General features: G+C 40.8%; 1 protein-coding gene across 1 annotated transcript in view; it reads left to right on the forward strand.

Annotated features, from left to right (window-relative positions):
* The first annotated feature begins 4,527 nt into the window (after window positions 1-4,527).
* sparc (secreted protein, acidic, cysteine-rich (osteonectin)) overlaps window positions 4,528-25,375 on the forward strand; it is a 29,218-nt gene continuing 8,370 nt past the window's right edge. The window contains exons 1-6 of the mRNA XM_041193855.1: window positions 4,528-4,665; window positions 15,702-15,774; window positions 16,304-16,351; window positions 20,808-20,898; window positions 21,768-21,889; window positions 23,069-23,189. Of these exons, the coding sequence (XP_041049789.1) occupies window positions 15,718-15,774; window positions 16,304-16,351; window positions 20,808-20,898; window positions 21,768-21,889; window positions 23,069-23,189 (439 nt within the window). The 5' untranslated portion in view covers window positions 4,528-4,665; window positions 15,702-15,717. The remainder of the gene's footprint in view (window positions 4,666-15,701; window positions 15,775-16,303; window positions 16,352-20,807; window positions 20,899-21,767; window positions 21,890-23,068; window positions 23,190-25,375) is intronic.

Here is a 25,375-nt window from a genome sequence, read left to right on the forward strand (position 1 = left end):
ATCCTAACCATTGTCCCAGTGGAGATCAATCATCTCAGGAGAGAATAGGAATTTTTGGTCTATATGTCTTAACATTACACTGTGGAATGCTTTTCCTAATATTGAAGCAGCATAGGCATTCAGTTGCTTGTGTTATCAACACACAAAATGCAGGATTTGCTAGTTACTCTTATTAGTTCATTGAACTAGGATATGTTTCATCTTAAACCAATGTCTTCCATGAAATAATTAAAAGAGGTTGCTTGTGTGTGCCATAGGATTGTCTCACTCACACAACATGGTGACAACAGTTGTTCAAATATTTACTCAATGAGATACCGACACTAGAATGTTAGTAACCATGCCTTAGCTTTGCTTTCATGAACACATCTCGTAAACCTGATTGAAACATTTGTCTCAAACCATTACCTCCAATGAGCCATGAAATTTAACTGAGTCAGGCGCTATTTCTTTGTCAGTTTTGAATCTGATACTGCTTACCAGGCATTTCTATTTTTTCTTCGATAAATTTCTCTCAAGTAATCCAGATACATTTATCCTTTCACATTAGGTACATTTTTGCCTTCCAAAGTGCACAGAGGTACAGACAGAAAACACAAAATGGAACATAAGCATATATAGAAAAGAATTCCAACAGCATGCAAAGAATGACAAAGAAAGCAATGAACACATCAACACAGAAAGCTACAAAGAGGTAGTCAGAGATATAAGCAAAGTGCTGTAGGATGACAATATGGAATCGCAGATCTGTTCAATTATGCCTTCTCCTTATCTTAATGTTAAGACATTGCTGTGAAAGACGTTAATGAATAATGCTTGTTGTTATAATACGAGATAGAATTTGTTGTAGCATTGTGAGAGAGATTATGGCAGTCACTCTTGCCAACTAGACATGGACCTCCAAATGAATTTCAAAATTTGGGATAGCAGTGGAGAAGGGCATCTTACACAAATGTATCATCAGATGAATATATTTCATAGGATACAAAGAATTGCAACAACATTTATAAAAAGATATAATGAATCATATATGTAATATATGATAGAGATGGAGATTGTAGGTCAAGGACCAGAGGGCAGTTCATGGGATGTCAGAGCAGAGAGATGGTCAAGTTGAATCTGAGGATGGAAAGTAATTTTAGAGATTGTAAGGGAGCTCTTATATGAGCTCAGAAATGGTGTGGTACATCAGCCAGAACAGTATTGTATTTGGAGCACACAGAGGATTCTGGTATGCCACAGGGAGTGAGAGTGATTATGGCATATTAAAGTACTGGAAGGCATGCAATATAAAGAAAAGATTCAGTGAACGTACTGTACTTTTAGCAATGAAAGCAAGAAACACTTCTTCACACAAATGGCAGTGAAAATCGGGTGTGGGTGCTGCATCAATCGAAATTTTCAAACTATCGATAAGGTTTTGTTAGGTATGCATATCAAGGGTTATGGAGCAAAGCAAAGTAACCAATTTAAGGTACATATCAGCCATGATAAAATTGAATGGTGGAACTGACTCAAACAGCTGAATGTCCTACTTACTGTTCCTTTGGATAGGATAGCAATGAGCAATTATTGCACTTTTGCAAAGGTATAAACTTGAAAATGAACATGTATAGAAATATCTCAATGGATATAAGTAGGCTTTGAATGGGAACAGACTCAACGCATTGGACATAAACAGGCAGTGGGAACTGAATATAAGCAAAATTCTAATGTTGGACATGACGTGACACTGGCCACCACATCGGTCCTAAATGAACATGGTGCTTGAGTTTGGGAGATGTAAAAAAAAGTTTACATTTATATAGCACCTTAGAATATCTTTTAAAGCCAGTTAAATATTTTTTTAAAGTATAGTCACTGTTTCAATGTAGGAAACATTGGAAGCTGGTGGTGATTGTTGATGGGCAATCATCTCAGGAGATCAGTGCAAGAGTTCCTGAGGGTAGTGTCCTTGGCCCAAACCTTTTCAGCTGATTCATTAATAACCTTCCCTAAATCATAAGGTCAGAAGTGGGGATGTTCACTGATGATTGGACAATATTCATCATCATTTGCGACTCAGATACTGAAGCAGTCTGTGTTCATATGCAGCAAGGCCCAGACAACATTGAGGCTTGGGCTGTTAAGTTAAAAGTAACATTCACACCACACAAGTGCCAGGGAACAAGTACCCCTGACAAGAGGGAATCTTACCATCTGCCCTTGATAGTCAATGGCATTACCATCTCTGAATCCCCACTATCAACATCCTGGAGGTTACCTTTAATCAGAAACTGAACTGGGCCAGCCATATAAATACTGTAGCTACTAAAGCAAGTCAGAGGCTAGGAATTCTCTGGTGAGCAGCCCACTTGATTGGCACCCCATCCACCACCTTAAACATTCACCCCCTCCAGCAATGACACACAGTGGCAGCAGTGCATACCATCTGCAAGATGCACTGCAGCAACTCACCAAAGTATTTTCCAAACCCACGACCTCTACCACCTAAATGTACAAGTACAGCAGATGCATGGGAACATCACCACTTGCAAATTCCCCTCAAAGCCTCACAGCATCTTGACTTGGAACTATATATGTGTTCCTTCACTGTCACTGGGTCAAAACCTGGAACTCCCTTCCTAACTGTGGGTGTACCTTTGTGAAGTGTTCTTGTGAAATACATGTGAAGAGGACACAAGTATGCTACAAATGGATATAGATAGATTAACTGAGTGGTCAAAGATCTGGCAAATGGAGTATAATGAGGGAAAGTGTGAAATTGTCCATTTTGGCAGGAAAAACAAAAAAGAAGCTTATTATCTAAATAGTGAAAGGTTGCAGAGCTCTGAGATGCAGAGGTGTCCAGGGGTCCTAGTGTATGAATCACAAAAGGCTAGTATGCAGGTACAGCAAGTAATTAGGAAAGCTAATAGAATATTGTCATTTATTGTGAGGAGAATTGAATACAGAAGTATGGAGGTTATGCTTCAGTTATGCAGGGCATTGGTGAGACCACTTCTGGAGTACTTTGTGCAGTGTTGATCTTACTTAAGGAAGGATGAAGTGCATTGGAAGCAGTTCAGAGAAGACTAATACCTGGAATGGAAAGGTTGTCTTATGAGGAAAGGTTGGCAGGCTAGGCTTGTATCTGCTGGAGTTTAGAAGAGTAAGAGGCGAATTGATTGAAACATATAAGATCCAGAGGAGTCTTCACTGGGCCAAAGTGGCAAGGATGTTTCCTCATGTGGGAGGATCTAGTACTGGGACCACTATTTAAAATTAACAGAGATGAGAATTTTTTTCTCTCAGAGCATTGTAAGTCTTTGGAACTCTCTTCCCCAAAAGGTGGTGGAAGCAGAGTCTATGAATGTTTTTAAGGCAGAGGTAGATAGATTCTTGATAAGCATGGGTGTGGAAAGTTATCGGAGGTAGGAGAAAATGTGGAGTTGAGGTTGCAATCAGATCAGCCATGATTTTATTGGATGGCGGAGCAGACTTGAAGGGTCAAGTGGCTTACTCCTGCTTCTAATTTGGATGTTCGTATGTAGATGGACTGCAGCGGTTCAAGAACACGGCTCACCACCACCTTCTCAAGGGCAGTTAGGGATGGGCAATAAATGTTGGGCTGGCCAGTGATGCCCACATCCTGAGAATGAATAAAAGAAAACACAGCACATAAAATTGTGCACAGCAAGCACCCACAATAATGCGATGTTCAGATAATTTGATTTTTTTATGTTGAGTATTGGCCGGGACACAGAGGAGAGAGCTCCCTTAACCTTTTAGTTTTAACATGATGTGGATAATAAGTATACTCTATTGATGTAGTTAGAATTATAAACATGGTCTCAGCAAATGCAAAGGAAGAAGTACACAGCAAGGATCCTGGAAAGATTCAGGTTACAATTTGAACAATTAGATTTGGTACATCTTCCAAAATTAGATTTTCAAACTAAAAGCTATATTTTTGTAAAGAAAATCCTATATCTTTATTTCAGAAATGCACAAAACAAATGGCACTGCAGTACATTCTTGAGGAGCTAATCTGTGAATTCCATTGCCAGAGCTATGCTGGAGCATGTTTATGGAGGGTGCAGCTGTGAGCCACGTCTACTAAGATGGGCTATGGTAATTATGTGCACTTCTTTCATCATTGGGTTTCTTTAAATTTAAAATTTGGACCACGTAGATATGCAGTTGCCACGTTGACAGTTTTTTTCCCCATATAAAACAAATCCAGATGTTTTTTTTTGTTCTTCAGATACTGCCAGATAATCAGCTGAGACACAAAACACCGATTACTGAAGCAACGGATGAGTTGTTAATAAATCCATAGACACTGATATAATTCACAAACACAAGCCCGAGTGGGAATAACTAAACACAACGGTGTTGTTTCATTTTAACGTGCAGAGTTTGGGAAATAGAGAGATAAATCTGCCCAAAGGACGTTGTGGATAGATTGTTCTGGTCTGCGGCAAAGGGTGCATTCCAATAGCAAACTATGCATTTGATTTTCTACCCAGAACAATTTGAAGGGGGAGGGAGGGACTGAGAGAGAGCCAGCCCACCAGGGATATCATTGCTTCATTTCCTGCGAGCTTGCTCTAAAGAGTGAATTTCTTCCATTGCCTCAGTTAGCCTGGTGCTCTCTCACTGCCGTTCAGTCTTCTTTCTGAGGTACGACTACACATTTTGTTTTCTATCCAAAGCTATTTCATTTAGCATTTCTGCCAATATGTTTGATCCGTGATAAATTACTAAAAGCAAATTGCCTACTTTGAGATTGTATTCTTTTATCCATCGCTTAGCTTTTCCTGGCAATCTGTTCTTTTGTTGGTGCTTAACTATATCTTACTGTCACTTCTGTACACTTCCATTGACTTACGAAGCAATGCGGCTTAGTAATGTCGGCATGTTTCTGTTAAGAGATTTTATTACTGTTATTGGTCCATGAGTTATTTCTAAAGGATTTCCTTTGTTGTTTGTAGGGAGAGTGCAAAATTCTTTATCGTTTAGCGTGTCCTTGGCTTCAGTGTATTCTTAGTGAACTAGATCTGGAGGCTGAGAAGTTGAAAGATCTTTTTCCTGAATACATTTCTAAACGTGTTTCACGCTTAGTGAATCCCGTTACAAAACAGGTGGTTTGATCCATTTTGATCCTATTTGGCGATCTTTTGTTTCAGGAAAGAGAACGTAACTCTCAGAACCGGGTTCTCTTGCATTTTGTTACGGTTCAGGCATAGACAACCCCCAGAGCAAGGAAAGTGATCCTTTATAGTTCAGGGCGGGGTCCAAGTGATAAAGGTCTGGTACAGGAATTGAGATGAAGTTTCGTATGTGACTGATTGGACAAAGGATCAGATGTAAACTGTTGCCACATAGGCAAACAAAAGAGGCGGAGGAGCTGAACCCTCGTTCCCTCTCCCCGACAACAAAGAGACCACTCCCTTGGTCCTTTTTAATGGAAGCTGTCTATTGTAATTAAAACTTCTTTTGAAGTGTTGAGAGTCGTTCAAGCCACAGTGGCAACCGTGATCCAGTAACCGTCCATGACCGGTTAGTCTCGCTGTTAACACAAATGTCTGTGTTAAAAAAAATCTAATGTTAACTAGCCTCTTTTTGTTAGTAAGTTTAACATTCAGATTTCTGTAAATGAGTGTGTTTTATTTAATTCGATTAATGTATTTAAAAACCCTCACTTCTATCATCTTCACAAAACGGAGAAACATCTCATCTGCAGTTTTGCCCATTTTCAATGTGGAATAATTATTTTATGTAAATCTGGAACTTTTCAAGGTAAAGATTTTTCAACTGGAGATAACCACCGAAGTGTATTTTTCCATAAACCAGCAGTTTTATGTACACTTTGTACGAAGGACACGAACAGGGGCGATTTCAAATAAATTTGTACCATTTTCAATGTTCACTTCGGGTGGAATCGTTGTATAGCCACCCCAACCACCACCAACCCACCCCCCCCACCCCCCGACCACCCTCCACCCCCCGCCACACACACACACACACACACACACACACATTTTGAAGTTTATTTTGACAAACTTGGGTTGAGGAGGGGGTGGCGGTGGGGGATGGGTAGCGGGGTTGGTGGGGGGGAGGGGGGTGCGGTGTGGGCGCCGGTGATTGTAGAGATTGTCCGGATGGACCATTGAGTGGATCCTCTGCATTGGTTGTGGGGTTATAGTTACAGCTGGGCAATTTCAGCAGGTGCAGACGACTGGGTGGCGGGGAGGGGGGTGCTTTTCAAAATCTACCGAGAATAATTATCTTCCCATTTGGAGGGGGCGGAGGGACTGTGATACATTGTCGTGAGAAAATAACAGGGAGGAGAGACGGATGGGGGAGATGGGAGGGGTGAAAAAGATGGGGCAAGAGGGGGACAATCATACAGGGCAGGAAGTTATTCGGTATGTCGTTCCCGTGCCAGCTCTTTAGTTCAACTTATCTGCTCTTTCCCTGTGGCCCTCCCATCCCGCTTTTTTTTCTTAAGAATGCACCCCATTTCTTTTTGACAATTACTATTGAATCTGCTTTTACCGCCCTTCCTGACAGTTTAATCCTGACTATAACAAGAGGGAGAGTATGAGGAGGAAAATGGGCATGATCTATCAGGTTAAAATTAAAACACAACAGCTCTTATTGGGCTGAAGTAGGCGTACCATAACGATACATCATTCAGCACAGATTAATGTATTTTGGCAAGTATCCATGTGTGCCCCATGTATATACTAACACTATATATGGACATGCGGAGTTCGATAGGAAAAAAGAGCAGTAAAACACGATTCTATAACTTTTAAAAAGTTTCCTAACTTAACGCACGACGTATTTTGTGTAGTACGGAAACGATTTACTGGGGAAATCGCCGTTTTAATAAACTAAACTCGGCCTTGACTCGCTGCTTTATATGTCTCAAATTTCGACGAGATCGATTAGTCAATCCGATTTGTTCGATTTGTATGTTCAATATGTTTATAAAAGGTTAGCAGAAATAAATAATATACACGGGCTAACTCGGTCGAAAGAGGAATTCGGAGTTGGGGGAGTCAGAACTACACAAGGCTGATGTCCCAACGACCAGGTCATCAATATAAAAAATGACTTTAATAACTGCATTCCTTCCAAATTACCTTCTGGGGCTTCACCGTTGCATATGAGACCTAAGTTTCACAGAAAAATAGAATATAGAATGTCCTGTGGAGGAATCCGCCAATACCCTTAAAGGTTTGCGGAGAGAAATCCCCAAGCGGTGTATGTTAATCTAGACTGTCATTTAGCTCTGCAGGACAGAGCAGAACCAGGCACCTTTGCAGGGCAAGAAATGGGAAATTTGTTTCTGAATTCCATCGGGCCAATGGTTGCAGATGTTGAGTTTCTATTATTTAGGTTGCCTCGCGATTCAGACCGTTATTTGCAGCAAGGAGTTAGAGTATCCCCGCTGAATTTAACTATTAATCATTTAACCATGACTTTTCCACTCCCACTTACTTCCCAAACGAGTCCAGGTTCATGTTGGCTTTGGGAGGGGCGGGGGGTGGGGTTGGGGCAGGGGTGTGGGTGGCCGAGGCCAGAGCATCAGACGGGAATGCAAGGAACTCCACCACATGAAGCCCGTTCACAGGTCAGTACTTGGTGTTTATTTAGTCTTTGAATTCAGATATTTCCGCATTCTTGACTCCCAAAGAAAACAAGTGTAGAACAGATACATTTCTGTCAGAGCTGATACTGACACCACTCCGCACATCCGTCTCTTTTGAATCATCGGAAGAATTCCAAATGAAAGAAGAGACTGGACAAGATGACCTCTGTGTGTGTGTGTGTGTGTGTGTATGTGTTTTGCGCCTTTCCCTGTAATTGTATTATGCACGATTCCAGAGATATCACACGGGTTAGTCATGGACAATGTGCACAGACCGCTCCTTGTTCAAAGGCTTCTAGTTTAAATAAAGGACGATGCTAAAACGTAGAGTTCTCTGTGTCCTCCACTGTAACGTGGACAGGAGTATTTTTTTAACCTTCCCATCAGAATCACACTGTCCACTTGCGTTCTGCTTCTAAATTTAGTGCCCTGGGAACAGACAAGGAGGAATCTCCTTTCTGTCCTGCTAAATCACAGCTGACTTGGAAATGTCCAGTTTATCTTCAAATTGTTTTGTGTATCCCCACACACACTTAATCAGTGACAAACACCTACATACAATGCTCAGGTCTGAGAAAGTGCTGGTGGAATCGTTTGTTGTTGGTGGAATTCTTCCAAGAATTCTTCATGAAGCCATGTTAGGAGATGGAGGGGGGAAAAAAAAGTCTGTGACCAGAACCAATCGGCCATCTTCAGGGAAGATAGACAGACCTGACGTGTGACGGCAAACCATTCGTTCACGAGTGGGGAAATCACATCACCTTATGGGCACCCAACAGCGGAACGTCAAACCCAAGTCCAGTTAGCAGAGTCCAAGATCTTGAAGAATATTTTCTGGTTTCATCACTGACGCTGGTTCATATCATCTTCCAAACAATTGGAAACTTATTTTTCATTTTCGGTATATACATTCCCCAGGCTATTTATTGACTAAAATTCCAATTGAATCTTTTTTGTATTTTAAGGTCACAAGAGACGATATATTTTCATTAATTGTCTGTATCGTGCTTTCGTGAAGAAATGCCCATAAAGCAGTAATCTAACCCATCAAAAAAGTGGTATGTTACAGATAAGCCGATTCAGAGAAGGTGCTTGGTAAGGTCTGAGGGAAAACATACCCTTCCTACCCCGTATGCTTGGTTCTACAATAAAGAATATTTTCAAGCTCAACATGGATTACACTATTGATAATTACTCCTACTTTTAACACAAATAACAGTGATAATTTTCAAAGCAAGGCAGTACAGTCTTACAACTGAGAGGGATGTATATAATTACACTGCACACACCTCATTATGACAACATCAAAAACACAAACGTGCCTTCAGAGAGGATAGACAGATCATTAAAATTCCCAGTAGGAAATTGCACTTATTGCTTTAATAGCTAACAGTAATATAAAAGGATAAAATACTAATGGTCAGAACCATAACAGCAATAATAAATACCAACCAGAATCACAGAATGTTTACAGAACAGAAGGCCATTCAGCCTATCATGTCTGCATCAGCTCTCTATAAGAGTAATTCAGCTAGTCCTATGTCCCCACCACCACCACCACCACCGCTGCTACCTCCCACCCACCACACCCCCTCTCCACTCGCCCCTCCCCGCCCCCCCCCCACCCCCCTTTCTGTATGGCTCTTCAAATTCTTCTTCAGGTAATATCCAATTCCCTTTTGAAAGCCATGATTGAATCTTCCATCACTGCACTCTCAGGCAATGCATTCCAAATGCTAAACACTCACTATGTAAACAAAGCTTTCCTCATGTTGCCTTTGCTTCTCTTGCCAATCTGTGTCTTCTGGTTCATGACCCATCTGCAACAAGAACAGTTTCTCCCTATTTACTCTCTGTTCAGACCTGTCATAATTTTGAACACCTCTATCAAATATCTTTTCAATCTCCTCTGAGAAGAACAGACCCCAGCTTCGCCAATCGATCCAGATAACTGAAATCTATCATCGCTGGAGCCATTCTCATAGATCTTTTCTGCATCCTCTCCAATGCCTTCAAATCTTTTCAAAAGTGTGGTGCCCAAAATTGGACTGAATCCACCAATTCAAGCTAAACTGAAGTTTTATAAAGGTCCACCACAACTTTCTTGCTTCTGTACTCAATGCCTCTATTTATAAAGAGCAGAATCTTGTATGCCCTTTTAACTACTTTCTCAACCTGGCTTTCCAACCTCATTGACTTGTGTGGCTATACCCCAGGCCCATCTGCTCCTACACCCTCTTTATTAGTGTTTCCTTGATTTGATATTGTCTCTCCCCAATCTTGCTACCAAAATGAATCACTTCACACTTCTCTGCACTAAATTTCATCTGCCACTTGTTCATTCATTCCACTAGCCTGCCCATGGCCTTTTGAAGTCTATCACTATTCTCCTTACAGTTCACAATGCTTCTGAGTTTTATGTCATCTGTAAACAAATTTTGAAATTGTGACCTGCAAATCCTCGCTGGCTTTCCTTAATTAATTTACATTTGTCCAAGTAACAGGTAATTTTGTGCTGGATTATCATTCCTAAAAGTCTTCCCTCCACTGAAATTAAACTGACTGGCTGGGTTTATCCTTTACATCCTTCTTTGAAAGGTATACTATTTTCAATTCACCAGTCCTCCGGAACCATCCCTGTATCTAAGGAGTGGTGTCAGTATGGATGATGCCCCTGCAATTTTTACCCTTACTTCCCTCAGTACCTGATCTGACCTTCGTGACTTATCAACTGTCACACAGCCAGTATTTCTAATAGCTCCTCTTTATCAATTGTTAGCCCATCCAGTGTCTCAACCATCTCTTCTTTCACCATGACCTTGGCAGCACTTTTTCCCTTGGAGCAAAATACTTGATTAACATCACAGTCATGCCCTCTGCCTCCATGTGTAAACCCTCGTTTTGCTCCTTAATTGACCTTTTTCATCCTTTTGCTATTTATATGTCTAAAGAAGGCTTTTGGATTCCTTTTTTTGCTGGCTGCTGGGCTCTTCTCATAATCTCTCTTTGCAGCTTTTATTTTCTTTTTCACTTCTCCTCTGAACTTTCTACATTCAACCTGGTTTCCACTTATTATTAACCTGACATCTGCCATACGCACATTTTTTTACTTCATCTTATCTCTATCTCTTTCATCATCTAGGGAATTTTAGCTTTCTCCTACATTTCCCACTTATGGGAATGTACTCTGATTGTACCTAAACTATCTCCTCTTAAAGGCAGCCTATTGTTCAATTACAGTTTTGCCAATCTTTGATTCCAATTTGTCTGAGCAAGATCTGTTCTCACTCTATTGAAATTGATCCCCTCCCAATTAATTATTTTTCCTCTGGATTGCTTCTTGTCCTTTTCCACTTGCTAAGCTAATTCTAAGCTAAATCTTATGATCACTGTCCTCTAAATGTTACCCAAATGACACCTTATCTACTTGTAACTAAATAAATATTGTTCCTGTTAAAAGTAAATTGGTTGTGCAGATACTGTACTAGTAAATATTTAAGCAAAGAATTACAGTTCGCGTGCTAAATCAAAAGTTAGACATGTTGATGCATCTGATTTCATTCAGCAAGTTAAGGCCAGTACTGTGTGATACTGTTGCAAGCATGCGTTGCAAGCTCACATGATTTATCAAATGCTACCTTTTGATTTTGGACTGTTTTCATTTTCATTCCTTTGTTTATCACCCAACACATAGCTCAAATCTAATTGTATGCAGCTACCCGTGTATTTCCATGTTGACATCAAAGAACACATGAGCAGAAGTAGCTAGAAGATCAACACTTTCAACAAATGGAGAGAGTGAAATGTATTTTGTTTTGTGTGTTTTGTGAGTTTTAAGCTCATTCATGCTAAGCAGACTTCTCTTGTTTTTAGTGATACAATTGAATGAGAATAGGATCCTTTATGACTGGGAGGGTAAGTTGAAAGATGGGAAAAGACAAATGGCAGTCACTACTGGACCCCAAAACATTAAACAAAATTGACCGGATCTGGAAACCAAGGTTTCCTGAAGTAAAGGCAGGAATTCTTAGTTTGGGGCAACATCTAGTCATATACCTTTTGATTTTGAAATTGGTGTGGGCTTTAATCTAGATGTCAATAGTACAGTTACAGGGAATATTGTGAATGGATTACTGAGGCATTGTGAATTCCTGATTTGCATGGATCCTGAGTACTATAAACAAGCCTCAGTATGTGTCCAATATCGGGCCACATTCTGAAGTGCTTACCAAAGCATCAATCAAGCAAATGTGGATTCTCAATTCTATCTTAGGAAGTTCTGGGTTCAAGTCCCACTCCAGGGGCAGGATTTTCTGCACCCGCCTGCTGCCAGGATCATCCAGTCCTGCTGCAAGTCAATGGACTTCTGGCTGGGGTGCTGCCTCACCTGTGATGGGGCTGGAAAATCCTGGCCCATGTGTTGAGTGCTCAAAGCAAGGCTGACACTCTATTGCAATACTGATGAAGTGTTGCACTGTTGGAAGTACTGTCTTTTGGATGGGGCATTAAACCAAGGCCTTGACTGTTCTCTCAGGTGGACATAAAAGATACTATGACACTCTTTCAAATAGTAAGGGTGTGATCCCTGGTATCCTAGTCAATATTTATCCCTCAATTAACATCAGTAAAACAGAATATCTGGTGTTGTTTGTCGGAGCTTGCTGTATGCAAATTGGCTGCTTTGTTTCCTACATTTCCTACATTACAACAGTGAGTACATTTCATAAGTGCTTAATTGGGTGCACTGTGCTTTGAAATGGGGGTGGTCATGTAAGCTGCTATATAAATGCAAGCCTTTTTTCCATTTACTGACTGATCTATATTATATTTCCCAACAGTTCTCTTGTTTCGAATACCAGTATTTGCAGCTTTTTTTCTTCCCTGGGAGTATTTTCAAATTGTATTCTTGTAGCAAATCAGAAAGTACGTGCATCCACATAACATCTTTTCATGTCCTCGGGAATTACCGAAGTGCTTCGGAGACAATGAATCATCTTCTTGCAGTATAATCACTTGTAGGAAAACACAACAGCCAATTCTCTCCCTGCAAGGTGGCACAATCAGTAAAACAAATGACAGGCGAAAGTGCCTGAGCCGTATTGATTGAGGGTTGAATGTTGCCAGGAGAAAGATTTATCTTTGAATAATGCCATTCCCATCTGAAAAAGTAAATGAAGCCTTCGTTTAACCTCATTTTTCTGCAGTTAACACTGAAGTATTAGCCTAGGTTATGCGGTTAAACTTTGGGGTATGCCTTGAACCTACTGTTCAAGTGATTCTGAGGCAAGAATGCTACCTCATTTTTGATTTCAGTTTGGATTAGTTAATTGTTCATTTTTATCAAATGCGTCCTAACGGTTGCCTGTCTGTGGGGGGGGGGGGGGGGGGGGGCGGGGGGGGGTGGGGGCGCGACGGGACGGTATTTGCATGACATGCTGAAACTTTTTGTTACAAAATACTGTGACATAATCTTACAACTTTTGCCTAAATACATACTGCACGTGCAAACCCCACTGCATTGCTTGCAAGTGATGTTGCCATGATGAAATTGAAGCACAGCTTTTACCATCTGTTCTACCTCCCTGCTGACTGAGACCCTCGCAGCTGATCCGAAATATCAATATACAGCCACTGTGTTTGTCTGTTATTTGAGTTGGTAGTTGGGGAGTGTTTTCCACGATTTTTCTCAAAACAAAAACTGTTGGCAGCAGGGGAAATGTGCCTTTAAATAAATCTAAGATGTAACATTCATAATATGAATCTTACAGATTCCATTGTCATTGAAGAGCTGATTAACACGGGAGAGTTACATCGAATGACTTGTACAAATAGGGTTCATCAACGGGGTTGGACGGGGTTCAATAGGCTCTTGTTGAAAATATTTGACTTGAAAGGATTTCCTGTAGCCAGTGAATCTGTAGACGTGGCAGCGAGTATTACCCTACACATGAACAGCTGGCAGGGATTGCACTTGATGTTCTGGTCTCCAAACTCATTTTGACGTTTTGCTATTCCAAGGTAAACAGACCCAGAGCCTGTTTCCGTGCGTGCGGTAATCCTGTCAGCGCAGCCAATTCTCGCACACAAAGTGTTGAAATAATACACTATTGGACGGCAGGAGAGGTTACATAACCGAAAATAAATATGTCTGGTCTAGTCCACTTAAGCGATTAAGTAAGTGCATGAGTCTCGCCAACCCCTACCACCCAGTCAAAAACTGTACCCATTCCCGATCCGAGAAGTTAACCTTATAACTGGGAAAATCAGATTGATCTTGTGGAAGTGCAAGTAGGAATCAAGTACTAGGTCTTGATTATCCTGGTGTCTAAGAAAACGTAAGGAAACACGGACATGATAAATTTCTAGTTCGTAAGCTGTACATCTTAAAGACTACTGAAAACCTTGCACGGTGCCATCGATATTGAGTTTTACGATTGTTTTCAAATCCTATTGTATCTCTTGGTTCCTTCCCCTGACAAACAGAAAAAATCTAGTGAATGTAAAACAAATCTTTCCTAAATACAACGGACCATGATCCTGGAGTCATTTTGCGATATACCCCGTCCAGATCCAGTCGTTATCCAAGAGTCCAAACTAAAAGCTCTGTCCGGACAGTGGCCCTCCCACAGGGCGATGTCTTTTAAATCACATACTCGACTCAAAAACATGGTCTTTTTCAAATTACCCAGCAAGCCAATGAAACATATAGTATGTTCGGATGAGGGCGCTTCACATTCTTGAGCCCTTGATTATCAGCTTGTTCTGTCGAGCCGAATGTTAATTTCGAAAGGAATATTTCACGCGCCTCTTATTTTTAACGTCCTCCTAAACCGACTGTCTCCTCGGGAATCGGCTCTTTTGTGTGTTTTTGTATGAGTTTTCGTTTTAGCTTGCTAGATCATAGACTAAATTTTTTACACCTGGATTCGCCAAAAAGCCATTTCATCCTAAAGAGATTATTTGTGACTTGAGCGTTTCCTGGTTGGCATGAGGCTAATTCACAAAAATAAAGTATTCCAGGAATAACATAATGAGGTCACAAGAGCTTGCATTTGTATAACGACTTTCATTAGCTCATGATTTCCAAAAGCATTTCACAGCCATTGAAGGGAGTCATTGGCGTCGGGAGCATGGCGGCCAATTTGCACGCAGCATAAAGATTAATGAGTTAAATGACTTGAAACACTCTTTTACTGATGTTGGTTGAAGGGTACATGTTGGCCAGGACATTGTCCAACATGTTTCCCGTCAAATTGTGTCATGGGGCTCTCAGTTTAATGTCTTATCTCAGCGAGCATCTCTCCAACAATGCAGCGCTTCCCCAGTACTGCACTGATGTGTCAATATGGATTATGTCCACCGGTCTCTGGAATGGTGAGTTGAAGCCACAACCTTCTGACTTAGAGGCAAAATTGCTAATACTGAGTCATCTGTAAAAGGACAGAAGGGAGAGATAAAGATTCAATGACTTTAGTACAGTAAAAAGGAATTGAAGTGAACCAATGCGAGGTGTGCAGCCTCTGTATTTGGAAAATAAGAATTGACTTAACACTTAGGAAAAATATTTGGGCCAGCCAATCCAGATCGTTTATAGCAAGAAATTATAGGCAGTGATTTGAATTAAAAAGACTTGGTTGCATCAGTGAAACACAAGGCACAATGCACCTATTTAGAGAATTATGAAACTCAATCTTCTCCTGATAAGTACCCCACTACCATTCTCTGGTCACAGAACCATTTTCTTATTGGCATTTTCTTATCCACCCACATTCTTCCCAGCACCATCCCATTAATATTTCTCATTCCTTTCATGATCATCCTGACCACTCCATGTCCACCCCATGTTCCACGTCCCATGGGTCCATCCCAACATCCCCTTCCAAATTCCCATTCTATTCCTCCAGGAAAGAAGATATCAACTTTTATATGCTTAGAATCAAAGTTCATATTTAAACATGTAAAATATTAAGTGACCTGAAGAATAATGTTTGCAGATTGCCTCCATGTTGCACTGTTTTATGAAATTCCTTAACCAAATGTTTTTGCTCCTTCTCAGATCTCAAAATACCAAAATGAGGGCCTGGATCATTCTTCTCCTATGCCTTGCGGGCAAGGCACTGGCTGCTCCTGTAAGTATTTTCTGCATTCATGTGTGATCTTAGGCAAGTTGGGAACTGTTACTCTCTGGTGTGTGACATATAGGATAAAGGATTGCGCAGTCTGAACAAAATATATGTATCATGCTGTGCTATCACTTGCCCGAGCCAGATCACAATTACTATACAGACTTAGGTCATATACTGGCTTCTCTCTAAAGGTAAACACAATAGAAATCAAAGTGGTAATGAGCCCTTTGTGTGACACAAGCAGGCATTCCGAACAAAAATCTTTTATTTTGCCGCACTACTAATCACATGATATTTTAAATGATGCACTTAGTACATTCCACACTCCTTTATATTTTCAGTGAAAGGAGCTTCCATAATGATTTGCTTTTTCCCCGATTCACTGCAACGCAGTGGTAGTCCTGGCAAGGCACATTGACTTACACTTTCAATGTGAGCATTGGAGACAGAAGTTTTGAAAGTGATACTTTACTGTTCTGAAGAATGATTGTTGCTTTGTTGAATCTTTCTATCTTCCCTTCAAATTTTGCAGGAGGATCTTGTGGCTGAAGTAGAAGTTGTTGAGGAAACAGAACAAGAGGTAAAAATACGTCTTGATGTCATGATAAGTTTCATGCAGAGAAATTTTCCAAAGGGAAGCAAAATAAGTCCTGTGAATAATGAATTGCAGAAGTAACTGGGTAACAAATGATGTGTCTTTAACCTATTAGATTACTGTGCATTACTGATCTATAACAGCTTTCACAGAGTTGGAAGGTAATATGCAGCACAGTAGTTCCTTCCTCTCTTAAAATATATCCTCACCTCAATTTATAAATTTCCATATTATCTAAGTCGTTTGTACCCTGTTTAAGGAGAGTTGCATTTTATTCAAATGTATCTGTCTCAAAATCCCGCACAATAATCTCTTGCTGTGCTTCATTTATCTCAAGATTATGTGAGGTATTAATATCACAGTTAAATATGAGCGCAAATTAATTTCAAACCTTGAATAGCTAATCAGCATTATGAATGTCTTGTTGGGTTCTAGATGAATGCCTTTCTAAGAACTTCGCCAGAATGTAAAAATCTCTCACCATGAAAGTGGATCAAATTACAATCAATAGCACAACACTTCACGTCTTACACATGGCGCTATCCATTACCCATCATGGAATCTCTTTAACTTAACCTGCGGGAAGTGGATACTAATGACTAAAAACTCCAAGAAGAAATATTAAAATTATTAATTAAAGAAAACTTTCATTACTAAGCTATATTAATCAATTCCACCATCAAATCTAGTTGAGAATAGCAGTGTCCTAAAAATATCAATCCAATCTTTCTTCCATTTTCTTGAAAAAATGATAATGGTCATTGAATGCAACCTGGTGGAGTTGATTAATATAGCTTGGAAATGCTATCTTCTTTGAGTTTTCACTTCCCTCAGGTTAAGCTAAGGAGATTTCATGATGATACAATTTTATCCAGTCTTTTGGAAGGAGTTAGCTTTCTTTATTGGGCTGATAATGCCCTGAGGGTGAAGGAGTTTATCTACTAGGCAACAAGTTGCATTTATACAGTGCCATTGATATACTAAAACATCCAAAAGTATTTCATGGGGCATAAAAAACCAAAATATGACAGTGAACCATATAAGGGGAAATAGGACAGATAGCCAAATATTAACTCAAAGGGTAGAATTTTATGGTCCTCCACTGGCGGACTTGCAGATGGGAAGCTCTTCCGGTCACCTTCTGCCCACCCCGATCTGTCCACATTTTTATTGAGGTTGGATGGGGTCTAAGGTTGCCCATCTTCCCGCGATCCAAATTGAGACCCTTATTGGACACTTAAGGGCCATTTGCTGCCTGGCATCAATTTTAAGGCTGGTGGGAAGAGTTCAGGTATGGTGGGGGAATGCCTGGCAGATCACTCAGCTCTTGGGTGAGGAGGACGTGGGGGTGGTTTGGCGCCTCCTTCAAAGGCCTACTTTCCACATTGGGTGCCCCACATAAGATCTGTCCCTCCCAGGAGTACGCCCTTTCTCCTCGCCCTGCACACCCCGCCATGCCCGACCTCTCTATTCGCTCCACCCCACTTAAACCTCACCTCCCCTCCCAGCCATGAGACTCCCGCTCCATTTTCTTGGTCCTATATTTAGAATTTGGGGACTGCGGTAGTTCCAGTCTGGCCACTGCTGCCACTGACACTGCTGAGACTATAGAGCTGCGGGCCAATCAGATCGGCTGACAGCTCTCTGAAGTGGCACTTCTGTCCGAGTGAAGGGCGGAAATCCCTTCTCCAGCCAATTAACACTGCTTGGAGCCTTAAACAGCTGTGGGACTGGCAGGGTTGCATTCCTCACTGACTCTTTAGGTGGCATGGTGGGAAACCCCACCATTCTAAAAATCCTGCCCATAGGTTTTAAGGAATGTCTTAAAGGGGGAAAGAGAAATAGAGGGCAGGGAGGGTTAGGGAGGGAATTCCATAGCTCAGGGCCCCAGCAACTGAAGGCACAGCCACCAATGGTAGAGTGATTAAAATTGGGGCTGTTCAAGAGGGCAAAATTAGAGGAACGCAGGTATCTCATTGGGTTGTGGGCTGCAAGAGATTACAGTGATAGGGATGTGTAAGGGCATGGAGGGATTTGAAAACAAAGATGAGAATTTTCAAAATCAAGGTGTGCTTAACTGGGAACCAGTGTAGGCCAGTTGAGTACAGGGTGGTGGATAAATGGAACAAGTTGGATTGCTAACAATAAGAGTTGGGGATTACCTCAAGTTTAGGCATGGTTGAGGATTTCAGCAGCAGATTAACATTCATTAACAGGTAACATTTATGCCACATAAGTGCTTGGCAGTGACCATCTCCAACAAGAGAGAATCTAACATCTCCCTTTGATTTTCAATGGCTTGCCATCACTGAATATCCCTCTATCAACATCCTGGGGGGTTACCATTGACCAGAAACTGAACTACACCAGCCATATAGATACTGTGGTTACAAGAGCAGGTCAAAGGCTGGGAAATCTGTGTAGTGTAGCTCACCTCTTGTCTCCCCAAAGCCTGTCCACCATCTATGAGGCAAAACGACTTAATAAATAGTAATACTGAAGATTTGTGCTCGAGAACTTGCTGTGCCCCTAGCCAAACTGCTCCAGTACATTTACAACACTGGTATCCACCTGGCAATGTGGAAAATTGCCCAGGTATTATGTCCTGTTCACAAAAAGCAGGACAAATCCAACCTGGCCAATTGCCAGACCATCAGTCTACTCTCAATCATCAGCAAATTGATAGAAGATGTGGTCAACAGTGCTATCAAGCGGCACTTGTTCAGCAATAACCTGCTCACTGATGCTCAGTTTGGATTCCAACAGAACCACTGAGCTCTTGATTTCTATACAGCCTTGGTGCAAACATGGACAAAAGAGCTGAACTCCAGAGGTGAGGTGAGAGTGACTGCCCTTGACATCAAGTGAGCATTTGACAGAGTGTGGCATCAAGGAGACCTAGTAAAACTGGAGTCAATGGGAATCAGGGGGAATACTCTCCACTTGTTGGAGTCATACCTAGCACAAAGGAAGATGGCTGTGGTTGTTGGTGGTCAATCATCTCAGTCGCAGGACATTGCTGCAGGAGTTCTTCAGAGTTGTGTCCTTGTTCCAACCATCTTCATTTGTTTCAGCAATGACCTTCCTTCCATCATAAAGTCAGAAGTGGGGATGTTCGCTGATGATTGCACAATGTTCAGCACCATTTGCAACTCCTCAGATACTAAAGCACTCTGTGTCCTCCTGCAGCAAGACCTTGATGACATCCAGGTTTGGGCTGCTAAGTGTCAAGTAACATTCACAAGTGCCAGGCAATGACCATCTCTAACAAGGCAGAATCTAACCATCTCCCCTTGACACTCAATATTACCATCTCTGAATCCCCCACTATCTACATCCTGGGGGTTACCATTGAGTTGAAACTGAACTAGACCAGCCATATAAATTCTGTAGCTACAAGAGTAGGTTAGAAGCTGGGGATTCTGCGGTAAATAAATCATTTCTTAACTCCCCAAAGCCTGTCCATCATCTGCAAGTCAGGCATGCGATGGAATAAGCTTCACTTGTCTGAATGAGTGCAGCTCCAACAACACTCAAGTAGCTTGACACCATCCAGTATAAAGCAGTCCGCTTGATAGGCGCTCCATCCACCATTGTGGCCAGTGGCAGCAGCCTGCACCATGTACAAAATGCACTGCAGCAACTCACAAAGGCTAATTTTGCAGCACATTCCAAAGTCATGACCTCTACCTCTGAGGAGGACAAGGACAGCAGATGCAAGTTCTCCTCCAGTTTGCTAAACATGAATACTTGTGAACTTATGCTGGTAATACTGGTTGTTGGTTGTGCTTTTAAGGGTCAATGGCACTTGGCAGAAACTCTTAATGTTGCAAACACTTTGTTCAGCATTCAACTTAGATTGTACGAAAACTTTAATATGTCTAGGGCCAAATCAGATGCACATGGCTTCCATTTATGTCGATATGTAAATATTCCTCATTCCTCACATCTGATGATTAATATTTGCAAATATGGTGAAGCTACACACTACTACCCATTGTGACTACTTTAAAATTTAATTTATAGACAGCAAAATTATCCACTGGTTCATCAAGTTTGTCCACACAATGATGGCTGGAGCATTGTGATTAAACACTTTGAAACCATCATTTGTGTCCCCTAGATGGAAAAATGGTATGGGATTGGACATGATATAACTACATATCCTCATTTTGCTCCCACAGCCCCATCACTTCAACACTGCTATAATTCTGCTCTTCCATCTTTCCTACCTCTTCATCTCACAGTCCAAATCTTAGCTCATAGGTGCAAACCGTGTGTGAAACATATGTTGGACATCCATATCCAGCATCCAAGGCCATTAGGTCAGATGCTGTGCACCAAGTTTGTTTTGCCTTGTGGTTATGAACTTTTAGAAATGACTTTTTTCTGTTTAAAGTGGGATAAGTATCAAGTTCATTAACAATTTATACTCAAATAGGCATTGCCAGTTGGAGCAAACCCAGTCCAGATTGATACAGGAGATTTTGAAGATACTGAAGATGATACCAAGAAAGACATTGAACTTGAGAGTAAGTCAAATGGCATCAGAATAAATAAATCACACCATGGTTCTGTAGGCTAATCTTTGTGAAATCCAAACTCTAAATTTAACTTAAGACTTGAATGGCTTTGGAATCATGGACAGCAAATGGGCACTAAGAGCATCCCTGCTGATGCCTTCCCATTTCCAACTCTCCCACACATCTACCTTAGCTCGACATTTGAATTGTGCATGACTCTGTACAATGTGTTTCTTTTGCTTTAACTTGAAATTTTACTTTGGTATCTCTTTATGTATTTGAATACATGAACAAGAGAAGTAAGGAACAAATCCATGACATAATTCCATTATCATAATTAAAAATAAGACTATCACTGCTGTAGTTAAGGATTTTATTTTAAGGTGCGCTTATTTTCTGGAGTGATATTTCAGTTGGAATAAAGGAAGTAATTCAGCTGATTGTAGTTTATCCATCAAAAGTTAAAGTAACCTCCATGGTGGCATTCAACTGCCTCTTAAATAACTCCAACATTTTTGACTGCACTGGCCTAGTCAGAAATCTATGCCAGGTGGTGACCGCTCTTTTCATAAAAACAATTTTCTGACATCAGTTCTGAATTTGCCTCTCACTAGCCTGAATCTATTCACTAAATTTAAGGTGAGAGAACAGCTGGGCCATTTGTAAATATTAAAGGCACACAGTGTTGAATTTCAAAGTTGCTTCAAACAGTTTATTCGGTTCTATTGAGAACTTCCTGCAATTGTGGTGCTTTTGAACCACTCCCTGAAATCCAAAATATAAATAGCAGGGACGGAAATCAGCCTGAGCGCCATGGGCTTGATCACTTGTTAAGATGTTTACATAATGTAACTTGATATTTGACCATATCTTCCTAGACCCTTGTGAAAACTTCCACTGCAAACGAGGAAAGGTCTGTGAGGCTGACGAGAACAATGAACCCATGTGCGTCTGCCAGGATCCAACAACTTGCCCACCCAGCACGGTTGAATTTGAGAAGGTCAGGATCAAACTGTTCCTAATAAGAAATGATTGCTTTCACTGAAAAATCTCACAATAGGATGATGGTGGTGTAGAACAGAATTAACAAGGAACAATCACAACCACTTATAAAAGAAGATTTAAAGGAGGATTTTTGAGGACTCATGCATTAACAAAGTGGGGGCTGTAGAGGGCCATGGTGACAATTCATATAGTAACACCCAGCTGACTGTGGACACTCCTATATCCCACATAGTAACAAACAAGAGATCCTAAAAGGGGGCCCTGGCAGCCTTTCAGGATCAATAAAGAGACTGATGGCTGATCATTTTGCTAGTGACTTCAAGGTTGGGGGATTTGAATTGTCACCTTTCATATTAAAAATCTCAGATTAAAATCAAACCTGTTTCTATGATTAAATCTATTTACCTGTTAGGTCTGCACATGTTTATGTTTGAGAATAGTGCAGGAAGATAAATGTTGTTTATACTGCCCTATGGTCAAGGTCCAGTTCCATGTGTCCATTTATTGGGATAATATGAAATTACATGATTAAATTGCTAGCAATGGTGTGTGCCTGCCTTGTGGGGTCAGGTCATCTGCAAATTGTTGTGTTCAATGGTCCTATGTTCTGTGTTTGATTATGTGAGTCTATTTACTATTGATGTTCTCTGCTTGATGAGTTAAGCTTGGGTGTAGACTTAGAGAAAAGTAAGCAAAGTTGTAGAAAGACTTGGAAGCTAGAGCTAGAAACATGGATTAGAACACTGTGAACAAAATAAGTTACACACATAGAAGCTAGTGTGATCTCTACATAGTTCTGAGATATAAAATATACAAGGCAAATGACACCTCAGAATATAATAAAGGCCACATGAAATAACTCAAAACCTGAAGTTCACTATCATCACAGTACTCTGACATTTGCACCTTACCACAAACTGTGTCTCACATGGGGGATGGGGAAGTAATTTTAATTTGACCCATTAGAGGGAATGAGGCATGCAGGTTCAGGTTGGACACCTGTTTTACATCCTGTCCAATTTTACATTCCTGGTGGGTTATTGTTGCTTAAAACTGCATGCAAAGCATTGCGTCAAGAGCAAGTGTTTTAGAGATGATGATGCTGAGCAGGTTGATTTTATATTGCTGTTTAAAAACAAATAGTAACATTGCCTTATTCCATAACCTTCTCCAGGTCTGTGGCACTGACAACAAGACCTACGACAGTGCCTGCCAGCTCTTTGCCACTAAGTGTGCATTGGAGGGCACCAAAAAGGGCCACAAGCTTCACTTGGACTACATTGGACCATGCAAATGTATGTGAAATGTGCTCTTTTAGTTAGCATTATATGCAGGAGAGGATGATAAAATCTTACAGAAAGTAAAATTATTTTCTACTAATGCTGTTCATTGATTGTAATATATATTATCTGTATGAACTCTGTCAATGCACTTACCCTCATGAATTGTTTAGCTCATGCGTGGTCCCACAGTTTATCAGCAGAAGGGCCCCGGATTTGATCTCTTTCTGTTTGTGTTGGAGGTGGAGAAAAAAACCACGAAAGAGAGTGAAAGCAGCTGTTAAAGGAGAGCTGCTTAGCTCGGGATTTGCCTTCTCCTCATTATTTGCAGTCAGTACGAATAAAACTTTTAAACATAGGCCCCACGATATCCAAATTGTTATGTGAAACATTTGGGGTGGAACTGGGCTGACAAACCAGGAAGCTCCTGGGATAAATCTAATTACAGCTGGATTAGCAGTGAAGTCATGAAAGCTGGCCCTCATGTTCCTGGACTGGGTGGGGAGAAAAAAAATTAAGTGACCCTTGCTAGGAAGAGTGTTGTTTGGACATCTGATGAGGACAGATTTGATCCAGTTATGATGCTCTCATAGGTGAATATCCTGCCAACATTCGTTGTTTAGAGTCACACACATTCAATTGAGCAAGGTATTGGAGGACCACCTGAGTCACCATATACAGAAGGTAGCAGAAGGTCTGAGTCATACAGGCATTACATATAGTCAACTAGGATTAAAAAAATTGGCTTAAGGGCTGAAAACTGGAGGCACTTGAGGGAAATAAAATTGCAGGGTTATGGGGATAAAGTGGGTAAAGGGACTGATTGGATTGCTTTACTGAGAGCCAACCTAGACTTATTGTACCGAATAGGTTCCTTTTGTATGTCTTCTGCCAAAATGCACCACCTCACACTTCCTTGCATTAAACTCCATCTGCCCATTCTGCTAGCCTATCGATATCCTGTTGAGTCGATTGGTATCATCCTCACTGTTTGCCACACCTCCAATATGAGTTTGGTATCATAGATGCATTTTGAAAATTTACACTGTATTCCAATATGCATTTATTTATATCCAGAAAAGCAGTGGTCCTAGCCCACACTGACCTTGGTGAACACCACTGTCCACCATTCTCCAGTTTGAAAAACTACCACACACCATGTCTCACTGTTTTCTGTCCTGAAGCCAATTTTTTTATCCAAGTTGACACTGAGCGTCCTATTCCATGAGCCTAATTCTGTGAACAGCCAGTTCTGTGGTGCTCAGTCAAACGCTTTCTTAAAATCCACAGAAAACATCCATTGTATTTCCTTCATTACCCTCGGATGTAACATCCCACAGAGATCGGTATTACGGCCTCAACTATTCACTGTTACATCCAATTTTGTCAATGACATACAGGTAACATTGTAAGCAGTTTAGAGGATGCATGAAATTAAAAAAGGCTATTAATAGATTAAATAAATAAGGAAACCTGTGGCAAATGGATTTCAATATTGAGGTAATCCATTTTAGACCTGAAAAGGATATATCAACATATTTTATAACTGGTGAAAAGCTAGAAATGGTGGAGGTCCAAAGAGACTTAGGGGTCCGTGTACATAGATCATCAAAATATCTTGACAAGTACAGAAAAAAAAATCAAAAGCTAATGGAATGTTGACTTTTATATCTAGAAGATTAGAACATAAGGGGGTTAGAAATTTTGCTACCGCCATACAGACCCCTGGTTAGAACCTACCTAGAGTACGAGGAAGAATTCTGGGTAGTGGAGGGACAGCAGTGTAGATTTACTTGACTCCAAATGTTAAATTATGAGGAGCGATTATCCAATCTAGGACTGTATTCCCTGGAAGGTAAAAAGGAGATTTCATTGAAGTTTTCAAGATATTACAGAGAAATAATAGGGCAGGTAGACAGAAAATATTTCCGCTGTTTGGGGAATCTAGGACTAGGGGACATGGTCTAAAAATTTCAAGACATTTCAAGAGTGAAGTTAGAAAACACTTCTACATGGCAGAAGTTTAGAACTCCCTTCTGAAAGTCAGTTGTTAATTTTAAGTCTGAGACTGACATTTTTTTTCTCCCAAGATCTTAAGGGATTTGGGGCATATGGCATTAGGGCATATGGCATTAGGACTTAGATTAGCTATGGCCTTACTGAATGTTGGAGTAGGATTGAGGAGCTAAACGTTTCTCTGA

This window comes from Carcharodon carcharias, chromosome 8 (assembly GCF_017639515.1).
Source record: "Carcharodon carcharias isolate sCarCar2 chromosome 8, sCarCar2.pri, whole genome shotgun sequence".
Lineage (NCBI taxonomy): Eukaryota > Metazoa > Chordata > Chondrichthyes > Lamniformes > Lamnidae > Carcharodon > Carcharodon carcharias.